This window comes from Protopterus annectens, chromosome 7.part0 (assembly GCF_019279795.1).
Source record: "Protopterus annectens isolate FY-2018-M chromosome 7.part0, PAN1.0, whole genome shotgun sequence".
NCBI classification, from domain to species: Eukaryota; Metazoa; Chordata; order Ceratodontiformes; family Protopteridae; genus Protopterus; species Protopterus annectens.
In genome coordinates this window covers 1158906891-1158919666 of record NC_056739.1, presented here as the reverse complement: position 1 = coordinate 1158919666, position 12776 = coordinate 1158906891, and the positions used below count along the sequence as shown (strand labels likewise).

Here is a 12776-nt window from a genome sequence, read left to right as displayed (position 1 = left end):
ACTGGGTCTGAATGCAAACCTCACTATTTTTTCACAGATGCAGTTTAGTTATTGGGCTGAAGATCTGCCAGTAATGAAAGTTGTTAGCATCATGCTTCAGACCCAGGCAATGATGATGGACTTAAACAGTGATCTGTGGATTGCAAAAGGCAGTAAACATGGAAAATTTGAAATTATAAACACTAGGGAAATTCCAAAATATTCTGAATGGATGGAAAGAAATGTTAACTACTGCAGTTTCCATATCCTTTAAACTAGGAGTACAGATGATGATCCTATGCACAGGAACCATTTACAATCATGCAAGAGGACAGAAGAAAGACATATCTAACAGATAACCTATTGCTAAGACTCTACCAGAGTAAGATCAGGTTGTCTCTGCTCTTCACGTTCAAAGTAATATCCTCTTTAGTTTCAATGCAACAATATCCACTACAAGAATACTGAAAAGGAGTGGTTCCAAGTACCAATCCTTGAAGGACTCTTGCCAGTTACTCCTGATTTTCCAAAATTTTCTCTTACTGTATTTCCATTAAGAATATTTAGCCTATCCATTTTTGCATCCAAGTAAACTAATTTTGCACTTCAGCATATCTCTGTTAGCCAATCTTACTAATCTATATGAACGAATTGACTTATTTTAATAATACATCAGCAGATGGTTTTGATGCATTCTCTTACAGCTACTTATATTACAGCCACCAGTCAACATCATTATCAACAAATTCAGAAACAAACACTTACCCGCATACTCCAGATGTTCATCAGTCCCCCGACACCCCCTGATACTACGGCTAATCCATCAGAGCTGAAAGTTACAGTTCGCACTGGTGTGATATGTCCCTTCAGTTGGTAAACACAGCAGGCTTCTCTGGTTCTGTGGTATCCTTCCTATAAAACATTCAGGATATCAGAGTGTATATATATATATATATATATATATATATATATATATATATATATATATATATTATATATGTATCATCAACATGAAATCAAGAAAAATAAAAGTGAATTCCCCCCTTCTTCATCACATTTTCCTACAATGACTACTGCAAACTGATCTAAGCACATAAAGGTCATGAGTGCTGACAAGTTAGGAGATCAAGTAAGCCACTAAAGTGAAACATTCTACATACAGATATAACAAATGTCTAGGAATGCAGTTACAAACTGCTTTCAAACGCCCTCACCGGTAAGTCATGTTACATGCATTTTCAACTAGCAACAGCCACAACAGATGCCCACTAATGATGCCGGTTGCTCTGTAAAAGCTATAAGTGAGTAACTGTTGGAATTTTCCCTTATGAAAATCCCAGCTCGACATAATTATGGAATTTCTCTAGTATCAATGCTGTGCCTCCTGCTGGTTCATATTATGATACAATGCAATGGGGCTAAGAGGATATGCCCAAACCTTGCATTTGCATCTCTAAATCCATGTACTGATCAAGAACAACATGAAAAAAATAAACAAGAATTTGAAATTATGCACCTGCCCATCTTGTAGGAAAATCCATCCACTGATGCTAGATGGACAGGCAGTCCAAAAACTGAGGGTAGTAATCATCTTCTGCAGTGGACATTCTTGCAGATCAATTAACACAGCAATTAATAATGGAATCTGTTAAATCTGATTCTGAAAGCCTCATGTAATATTTAATAGCTGAGAAAATCATTAGTAGTACAAATTAAACCTCACTTGGAGGTCAGAGCCAAAGGAAGGAAAAAAAGCAAATGCACAGTCAAGTTCTGCACATAAAGATGCTGCAAAACAGACAATTCAATAATCACCGTCCAAGTAACAAGATGTGAAAAAGGTGTAAACCAGTGGCCAAACAGTCATGGCACAAACACTAAGCGTACACGATATGTGTTCAGTAAAATTCATATCACATTTTTTGTGCTTTCTAGTCACTCAAAGCTTACACTAAGCGTACATGTAGTCTACACTTTCTTGTAACCTGCATGAATCCCTGTCAATATGTAAAGCTGCAAGAATATCAGTAGGAAAACTAAAATGAGGAAGAAGGTGTGGGTTATGTCTGTGTTGTCTGTTGACACAGAACAGTGTACACTTAGTGTATGCATTATTGAATCCTGGCCTAAATATGGTTTGCATTTATTTACCCTCTTCAAGTAGAATATGTAACAGACATGAATATCAAAATTATGAACGTGTCTTACTTCCATGGATTCTACCACTCCACAAAAAGACAGCAAAAATATGATTGCAGTACTATATTTTTTGTACTGTTTAAATTTTGATACCACATTATGGAAAAAAACACTGGTTATTCCTATAGCATAGCCAGTCCATATTAAAGCCTAAACAGGATTCCATACAAACTATGGAACAGAACTCGGACAGCATATGGGCAGAAGTGATGGCCACCACGAAAACAATCTTTGAAGACATGAATTTCATATCTGCAGGCTTCAATCGCTGGACTAGCACACAGGTCAGTCATGAAACTGAGGTCACAAAAAGTCTTGAGATGCAAAACTTCACACTTACTGGGCCATAACCCTGCCCTTTACAAGGTCATGAAGGGCAGAAATAGCTAGTACATACATCATGAAGTGTACCCCATCACCAAGCTAGTGGTGGGTGTCCCCCACTACTGCCATATTATACCTGTCTATGGGTACTGGCTTTTTGCAGACTGCAGGATAAGCTATACACTTCTGAAGTTTTCCTACAAAGTCCTACATGATCTAGGCCCTACTTAACTAAAGCAAGTTGATTGTTCCTTCCTGGTCTTAGTGCAGCTTTCACACAGACTATTAGTAACCCAAAGCTTTGGATTACATAGCTCTGGGTATAATTCTTTTTCCTACCAAAAACATAACCAAGTGTTACAACCCTGGCAGCTACAGCAGTACCTCCCAAATGCTTAAAATACTGCCTTTTTCATAAGGCTTTCAGTGATTCAAATGAGGTCTTCTTAAGTTACAATTTACTTGACTCTGACTTTGCAGTTTATTGTAATTTAAAGTCATACCATGCTTTATGTTCTTTTACTGTTCTATTCTTATTTTACTATAGTGTGTGCTGCGTTTTATCACATAACTGATGTTATAACTGGATTTTCTCTTAAAGGAAGGATAAGTCAGTTTGTATGCTTCTGGATTATGCTGGGTACTCAGATGTCTGATGCTACAGACTTTCAGAGTGGCAGGCACTGACTTTGTTTCCCTTGAAAGAAATAAAGGGGTTGGCCAAGGTGGGAAGCAGGGAGACTGGTATTCAGAGGTTTGTGGCCTTGTCACTAAAAGATCCATCAAGTCCTTTGAAATCTGATTTAGGCTTCCCCTGCCATTTCTTTTTAGAGACTTTTTTTTACACTTCTGTTGTGGCTTTTGCTCTTCGAAAAAAAAGGGTCCAGCTTTACAGGGATATGAAATTTTCGCACAGGGGACAGAACATTTTTTTTTAAATCTTGCATGCTTTCCCCCCCTTTTCTTGCAACTTTTTGAAAATTTCAGCAGATGTTGAACCAAAAAGATTGTCTTTGTCTAAATGGGTATCCAGCAACTTAGCCTTGACATCACCAAGTAAAGATTGTAAGCATAGTCAAGAATACCTGCTTAACACAGATTCAGTTGATGCTGCCCTGGAACAGGCAGGAGTAGCAGCATCACAGCCACACTTTATCAAATATCTTGCTGTTTGAGTGGCAAAATTAATCAGAGATGGTAGGAATTTAAAATGAGTTGTCTAATTCAACTGAAATCAAAACGCAGTCTTAGGAAAGATTTTTTGAATGTTCAGGACTAAACAGGGTCTTAGGAAGGATTTTTGAATGTTCAGGACTTTATAAAACCTAAAATCTATGAAAAAGAACTGAAAAGGGGAAAAACTCGAAAACTGGAACCCTTTACAAAATGAAAGCTGCTGAAAGCTCAAACGCTTTCTGATGAAGTTCTTAACTTTATAAAACCTATCAGTTTTTATTAGGAGTAGGAGGCTGTGCCTCAGGCGAGAAGGTTGTAAAATTATGGTATTGTGCATAGTAGCCAGCGCAGGAGGAACAGCTGATGGCTTAGAGAAGTCCATGTTTAGCAGGTTGACGAATTTTGTTTGTGCTTCAGAGACATACACACCCTCCCAGTAGACGTGCTGCATCATTTTTACAACAATGTCAATAAAAGACAGTTCCTATAAAGGAGAGTCAGGGGAAAGCATTTATTCATCATCTAACTCATATCCATAAAGAGAGTGGATCTGTGAAAAATAAGCAAGAGATTCCACATCCGAATATGAAGAATCTTCTTATATCGAAGAAAGTACCATCTTCCTTTTATGGGAAATAGAAGAGGTTGTGGAAAGAAATGGGGGAGACATCAATGGCACAAGGGCTTTGAAAGGCTTTTGACAAAAATGATGCCAGTTTTAACTGCAGATCACAGAGAGAAGGGGTAACAGGAGAGGAAGGATGTTTTTTCTTCTATTTCCTCTTTTTAGGAGTGTCAGCTGGTACAATATGAGTTGGGCAGACTCCTGAGGGATATTATTAAAGGTATCTAGGATGTAGTCTCTTAAAAGGATATGCAAGCATACTGTCTGGTCCCTCACTAATCACCAGCAGCATCCTAACTGGCCACCTGACTGGTCATATGGGAAGTGCTCATGACAGGGGGAGCAGGCAGAGATGCCAAAGGGTCTGTGGGCTCATTATGTGCCTCAACAGATGCATCTGGCTCTGACCAGACAACAGCAACTTCTGAATATTTAGGTTTCTTAGTTTTTTTAAGTGGTTGCTGAAGGATGTCTGAAAGATACGACTCTGAGGCCATCTTACTTTGCACAAGTGCCTTAAGTCTTTGGTTCTCTAAATAAATCTACAGAGATGCTAAGTGACTTCTGGTAGTCTTAGGGATGAAAGACTTACAAAAGGAGCACTCCTTAAAGTTATGATTTGGAACTAAGCAGAACAAAGATTTAGCATGACTCTCTTTATAAGGAATCTATCTACCACAACTATATTTATTAATCTTAGCTACATGAAAAATTACAAAATTAGTCAAAACATTAGTGAAAAAGGAAATGTTCCTAATGAGGATATTTATCTGCCTGCAATGACTGGAAACTGACACACGCCATACAGCCGAGAGACCAAATTTTGATGTAGTCATTCTTCTCAGGTTGGTGGCAAGGAAGTTTTGAGGACCTTTGTAACTGTTTGTCCCCTTATGTGCTAGCACATACTCTTATGCATAAGTCTAGCATAAGAGGAAGGTGGCCAAGCTTTAGTATACTGGCCAGACGTATTTTTATCCTTGGCAAATTATTTCCTATTAGTGAGAAGTATTTTAATGGTGATCAAATGAAGGACATCAACCTCTTCCTCTAACCAGGAAAAAAAAAAGTCTGAGGAATGGAAGGCCTTCCAGTAGTTTTGATTTTCTGAAATGTACCACAAAGAATGGATATCCACTTCAGCAAAAATAACAAACTTCAGCACAAGCTAAACACAACTGGCACCCTGGCAGTCAAATACAGCCTTCAAATGATGTGCATATACCACAGTTAAGCAAGCTAATATAGAGAAGTACGGTAGAACGCAAGAGGAAACAGCCAACAGCTAAGGGCCACTTCTCAAGAATTGAACCAAAAGAAAATGCAGCTTAAATCCAGTGATTATATACATAAATAAGAAAATAGTGAAACAAATGATTACAATAAATACCTTAAGTTAAGATCATTAATCATTACTATAGGGACCAAAACTTAAAAAGAAAAAGATATGCAAATATTTATTTTTTATTTATTTATTAACATTTGTTAACTGGGTTAGTCCAACTGGGCTAGAGGCCCATTTTCAGTGGAGACCCGAGGAGAAAAGCTCCAAAAAATAGTTGCTTGAAAAACAATATTGCAGTAAAAAAGTTTTAAGCACATACATATTTGAGAGATAGTATAAGGATAAAAAAAAAAAAAATCTGTTAATACAGGATGAGTAAAAACAAATAGAGAGCTTACATGATATGACAAAAACACAATATTTATACAAGGCAATCATGTATTTACATAAGAGAACTATGTATCTTAATTGCTAAGAAGCAATTGGCATTGGCTAACAAGCATGGAGTTGTGGGAAATGTGAAGACTGGCGAAAAAAAACGTAATTAGTTATTTAAGGAGAGTGAAAGGTGCTTATGTTGGATCATGGCAGGGTCAAGTCTTGGAGTTGAGCATATGGTGTTTTAGTTCATTTTTGAAGTACAGTGGGTGGGTGATGGTACGTATGTTTAATGGAAGTTTGTTTCAAGCAAGGGCAACATAATATTTATATTGTAGTTTACCATCTGTTTTCATACATTGGTAGATATCAAGTAGTTGCTGGCTAGAGGTACAGAGGGTCATCATGCAAACAGTTGAATCGCTGTTCACATTTGTGCTTCTTTGAAAAATAATATATAACCATGCTTTAACATCTGTTGTGTTTCTGAAATTCTTCTCCAAAAATAAATGATAAATTGCAACTGGACAGCAATGCTTACATTCTGAAGATGACATAAATGCAGACTGCATCCTTCAACTTTCTGCAACTACAGCAAAGGTCTGGCAGACAGTTATGGTCGGTGACTGACCCATCATCATCCACAACTCTTAACCACTTACACTCCGGATCCAGCAATGTGCACAGCAATTCAACTGTTTGCATGATGACATGTTCCACAAAGCCATGCTGTGACTGGACCGATAAGACTGCAGAAGTAGCGTGAACAAAATCAGAGTGCTCTGTGAAAAGGTTGAGAGGTATTCTTCAAAATCATCACTGAGATAAAAACAATTGTGTGTTAAACATACTCTTTGATGGAGCAAATAAAATGGCAAAAAGAGTGCCCCTAAAAATGTGCAAGACTGAATTCAATTCATGCCACAGAAATATATAAAAACTTATGCCAACTAATACAAAAAGCCAGTCTGCCAAATTACCTTTCAAAGTTCCTCCATAAAGCTGCTACTACCCCTAAAATAAGAGGGTAAGCTCAGGATCCTCATATGCAACAGGGTATCCTTTCTAGACTATTAACCATTAATCTATCCCACATTTTATCAGTTATAGACAGTACCCCTTATAAAAACTGCATACTCCAAAAGAGAGCACAAAATGTGATGCAGCCCACTCAATGGATCAAGAGAAAATTTCAGATATTCTAAATTACCATTCAGCAGCTTATAACTCATTTGGAAATGCATCTCCATCAAATGAAACTACAGCCTCTCCTTTACCTATAGGCCCACTCTTGAGGCTTTAGATAGCCTGGAGGGATTAAGTAATCAAAACCAGGACATCATGACATGAGAGTACCTTCTCATGTCAATGGTGGGACATTGTTACGTTGTAAAGGAAATATTTCTTGTACTGCCAGACATGACAACCTGACACTACACTTTTTATGAACCATAAGTTGGCACATATATAAGGATTGTTCTTTCACTGATGAATTTTAATATAAGGTGCAAAATCACAGGTAAAGGTGAGAATGCATACAATAATATTTTCTGCCACAGCTGAGAGACTGCAACCACCACCAATTCCTGCTTCACCAAGAGGAGGGATAGGCCCACACTTTCCCAAGTTGTCATGTGGTGAAAAGGTCCAAGTCTGCACTGCATCACAGCTGGAAGACTCTCAGACAAGAATACCAATGCTCAACTAGAGGAAAGAGCAGGAGAATCACTTTAGGGAGTTTGTCAGCATGCTTACCTCTCCAGTGATGAGAACAGCTTTCGGAGTGATGTTTCTGTGGATCTCCCATTACCAAAGCTGTAATTACCCACTGCAAAAGGCAAAACAAGTGCCTGCTCCTTGACTGTTTTGATACCACATGACTGACTGACTGTCAGACCAAATGAGGCAGGGCTTCAATTTCAGCAACTCCCCCAGAGACTTCATGGTGAGAAGGACTGCTCCATACCTCTAGAAGATTTATACACAGCCCTGTTTCTCAGATTGGATGTCAATACACCAGCAAAGTGTCCAACATCAGGACTAGCAAATTGTTCAAGTGAAAGAAAGAGAAGACTTGTCATGAGACTGGCAGGGCCTGTTCACAACTCCACAAATCAAACTGCATCAGCATGAAAGTAGAAGAAAATCTGTGTGGCAAATTAGCAGCCAACAGCAGTACACAGTCCACTGCAACATCAGCAACTGCAGACATGGGAAACACAGCATGAACACTGTGGTTAAGATCAGGCCCAGAAACTGCAGAAAAGTCTTAGCCCAGACAAGCCATCATATCCTTAACCAGGCTGCCAAACATAGGACCATCTAGTCCCTATATCAGTAGTAACTGACACATTCTAGTGTCCAACTCTATACTGATAAATGTAATCCCAAGAGACAGAATTAGAGAGGACGTTTCCTAATATAAGCCAAGCATACTACAAGAGAATGTTTCAATGGAGTCATCAAGAGTCAGTATTCCATGTAAAGGAACACAGGTTCTTATCTTGTAAGCCTCTTCTACAGTGGAGAGCACTCTGGCATACCATTTAGATGCAAATGAGACACCACACTAGAACACACTATATTGAAAATGATGCTCACCCAAAGTGAACCAAAGTAACCTCAAAATGTACTGTAAACAGTGACTTTGTGCGATAGGATGTTTAAAGAACAATGCTTGTTAAATCAGACTAGAGAACAAGACTGCACAGAATAGCTATTTATGACATATGGACTTACATGTTTAACACTGACAAGTTGTTGAAAGTTAAATGCACATACTGACATGTAATTAGTCTATTATTACTGTATAAATAATTAAATATAAAAGTGGTCGTAGCAGCAATCAGTATCAAAATAACAGGTGCACTATGCATGGGGATTGCAAGGTATGCCAAAATAAAAACCGCTGTTCATAAAAATGCTGCTCCTTAAAAACAGAACCAAAGTAACCACCTGTATGGATCCCAGGCAGAGATATGCTAAGGAGTCATGTCATGAAAATACACATCAAAACCACTGAACGTGAAAACAACCATCACCAAAATCCACTGGAACTGAAAAATGCACAAAAGAAAACACCATAGAAATTGTAAATGAATACACAGCAACACCAAGCAAGCACAAATGTGATGAAGAAAACTGTTAACCAGTCTTCTAGAAAGGCACATGGCCCCATATACCACCACGGTGAGGAGCTTTACCTCCCATACCCCTTTACTTATATATGCACTAATACCAAGGTCACACAAATATGCAGAGCTCAGCAGTGCCATAACAGTAAAATATGTCTTCAAAAACAGTTCCTTACTTCCAAACAGAAACACTTCAATATAAATGGCATACAATCATGCTGCATAGCTTGGTTTTGTTAATAATAGTTTGATTATGACTGCAAACACTATTGTAGCAAAAACCATCCATGATGTCTAATGGCACTACCAAGGTGCCATGTGGTGGCAGAGGACTAATATCCAGGAAAGCCACAAGCTGTAATTTTTATGAGCTGGATGTGATCACTGAAATCACTAATGGCCAAGACAGGATGTAAAACTCACATCTGCTTCAGAACTGACACAGTGGCATCTTCCAAAAGAGGGGTGACCTCCAAGTCCCACATAAGAAGCAGAGTCTGAACTCAGATGCAAAAGCTCTGAGGAAATGACTTGATCTTTCAGAGGATGTCCTCACAGCTCTAAGATGTGTCACTTTTGATAATATACAACATCAGATGGTCCTCTGTGATGGCCTTACAGGTCAAGGAAATCTCAAAGACTTGCTTCAGAATAGCTCTGGACTCTAATAAGGACTGTGGCTGCAGGACAGATGGGGACAGTCTACTAACAGATGTAGGCAACACAGCTGGGGGAGGCAAGCTAGAATGATACTTACGGGTCCTCTGTAGTGGGACTTCCAAGATGGCTGCACATTGAGTAACAGTTAATTCTGGCACTCCCAATGTGAAAACAGAAACTCAGCAGAGAAGGCCAGTAGCCTTGTGTTTATGGGTAAATTTCAGTAACTGGTTAGTAGGTGCCTACTGCCTTGATGCCAGGACAAAAGAAATACAAAAGACCTGAAAAAAATCAGCTACAAAATGCAAGGAAGAAACACTGACTGGGGAAAGTTCTGTAGCTGTTCAGAAAAAGTAATGCAACCTCCAGACATGAATTCCAGTAACCTATAGGAAGATGCAAGACAACTGCCCACACAGACCTGGTTAAAATAAACAAATATTGAAGGAGTATATCAACACAAACAATAAAAGCCTGGACAAAATGGAAGAAGCTTTAAACAAATATTCAGATGTGGTGAAAAAGCTGCAAAAATCAGAGGCTGAAATGAAGAAAAGGCTGGCTGAATGAAACTACCCAGGAAGAGATGTTTCAAACAATAATAGAGTTAGAGGACAGAACACAGAGAAAAAGTGAGATTTTCAGCTATACTGGAGAAGCTGGAAGGAACAGACTGCATTCGTTTTATGAAAGCACAAATAAGAAACATATATATATATATATATATTTCTTTTTAATACTATCTCTAGCCTATGGTTTGTAGAAACTGATTGACTGCTTGATGTAATGCTTAGTATTTGAAAGTATCCAATCACCAGGACTGATACGGTTTGCCTAAACGTTTTTTGTAGCTAGTTAACTACTGTAAAGTTTGCTCCTTGAGGGCCCACTGTATGTCTGTAACAGTCTGGCTACTCTGCTTCTTACAGCGTGCCCCAGGGTAAATCTCTGTACTGTCCTTGTTGTTCTTGATTTAAAGCAAATGTGCTAATTGTGTTCTACCCTCATGATTGATTAACAACTTTTTTTTTTTTTCCTCTGCTTGTTTTTCTCTTTTTTCTCTCTACCTGTAACTTTTTTAACAGATTGTTTACCCGGGTTCCTGTCCTTCCCTAACCTAAGAGGCCCTGTGGACATCCCTTAAACACCAGTATCCTGAACAGGATTAAACATCCTCTTAACAAAGACTGTCCTCCCAGATATTTTTTTGGAAAGTATGTCCTATCTTTGTATTGCTTAACTTTACTCACCAGGACATATTTTTGCTCCCCTGCCAGGTAAACCAGCGCCCCCCTCTAGTTTGGCCTTTTTGATCCTCTCTCTTTCCCTCCTTTAGTTGCCTTTTATCCTTATTAATCCCCCCTCTCTACCCCGTCTCTTGTTCTTTATTCTTGGTAAACCCCCTGTCTGCTCCGTCTGATATTCTTTCCTAACCTGGCCACTAGGTGGCGCCCTTCTTACTACAAATCCTACTATCATATTTTCGGAATATCCCACTGCAATTCCTATTGTTCTTACCTGCTCCACAGCTTACCACTGCAACTTGCTATTTCTCTCACGAACATCTCCTCTATCTTACCCAGTACTATCTCACTTACCCCCCACTTATCATACAAATCTCCTCATACTCTCTACTGTTGAACTCACCCTCACCTTTACACCTGTTTCTCTCTTCTTGCCTGATTGTTTTCTGCAACTGGTCGTCTTGTTCTTCCCCGCTCCGTTCGCTACGCTCACTCCGCTCCCCTCCCTACCCCCAATTCCCACCCACCCCCAGGGGTCCTACCTTTAAACTCACTTAGGCACACCCCCAATTAGCCAACTACCTATCACTATTTCCTGCACATCTACCAATCAACTCCTCACTCCCACAACCACACCTCTCTCTCCCAACTCTTATCTAAACTACCTCACCCTATCTTTACAAACCGTGCAGTCCTATAATTACTAGCCTCACACTCTATAAAAACATGCCTTTAACCTTTAAATAAATCTCTCCTCTTCTTCTCCTTAACATCCTGCTTTACTACTACACCCTCACCTCCTATGAAAATCTCAAACTTAACCAAACCCCTGCTTCAGCCAAACATACTACAACTACACTTCCTCTACCCGACCAAACACATATAAATATACTATCTACCTGTCCCTACCTCCCCCCTCTCTACCATAAAGCACACCATTACAAATTCACTACCTCCAAACGGTTCTATCTAATACCATTCAAATACTCAAAAGTCTTTCAACCCCCACAAACACTTTTACTTATACATGGGGACATCCACCCCAACCCTGGTCCCAATACCCTCTTCAATCACACCCCTTCAAACCAAACTGCTAACTATTCTAACCCACCCTTCTCCACTGACTCCCTCTCTATTGCTCACCTAAATATTCGTAGCATTAACAACAAAGTCACACAACTCCATGCCTTAATTGATTTCTACGCCTTTGATATCCTCTGTCTCACTGAAACCTGGCTTAAACCCAGTACCAGAGACAATGAATTCACTCCCCCAGGCTACAGCACCTTAAGGCAAGATCGTCTTAATAAAAAGGGCGGAGGAGTGGCCCTCCTATACAAATCCCAACTTCAGGTAGCCATAATTGACTCCTTGCCTCCCACCCCAGCAAATGCTGAAATACTTTGCACCAAACTCCAAGTTAATAAATCCAAGGCTATAAACATAATATGTTCCTACATCCCCCCAGGCAAGAACATCAACACCCTAGAAAATATCCTAAGCTGGATTTCCTGTAGCTTTCCCCAGGAAACCATAATCTTAGGCGATTTTAATATTGACTGGAGCTCCTGCATATCCCCCAAACCCACCATTCACCTTAATCTCTTTAACTTTCATCAAACCATCAACTCCCCTACTAGAATACAGAAATCCACCCACAAACAAACAATTCTAGACTGGATACTGACCAACAACAATCCCCTCTCCTATAAAACAGGAATACTCCCTGACAATATCAGCAACCACCTCCTCACCTTTATCACTAAACAAAA

The 12776-nt window shown here is 39.2% G+C and overlaps 1 protein-coding gene across 5 annotated transcripts in view; it reads right to left on the bottom strand.

Moving 5' to 3' along the window:
* Nucleotides 1-12776, bottom strand: part of HERC1 (HECT and RLD domain containing E3 ubiquitin protein ligase family member 1) — a 3987333-nt gene that overhangs the window by 944234 nt on the left and 3030323 nt on the right. For all 5 annotated transcript variants that reach the window (XM_044077739.1, XM_044077741.1, XM_044077740.1 and 2 more), the window contains exon 58: nucleotides 745-891. In XM_044077739.1, the coding sequence (XP_043933674.1) occupies nucleotides 745-891 (147 nt within the window). The remainder of the gene's footprint in view (nucleotides 1-744; nucleotides 892-12776) is intronic.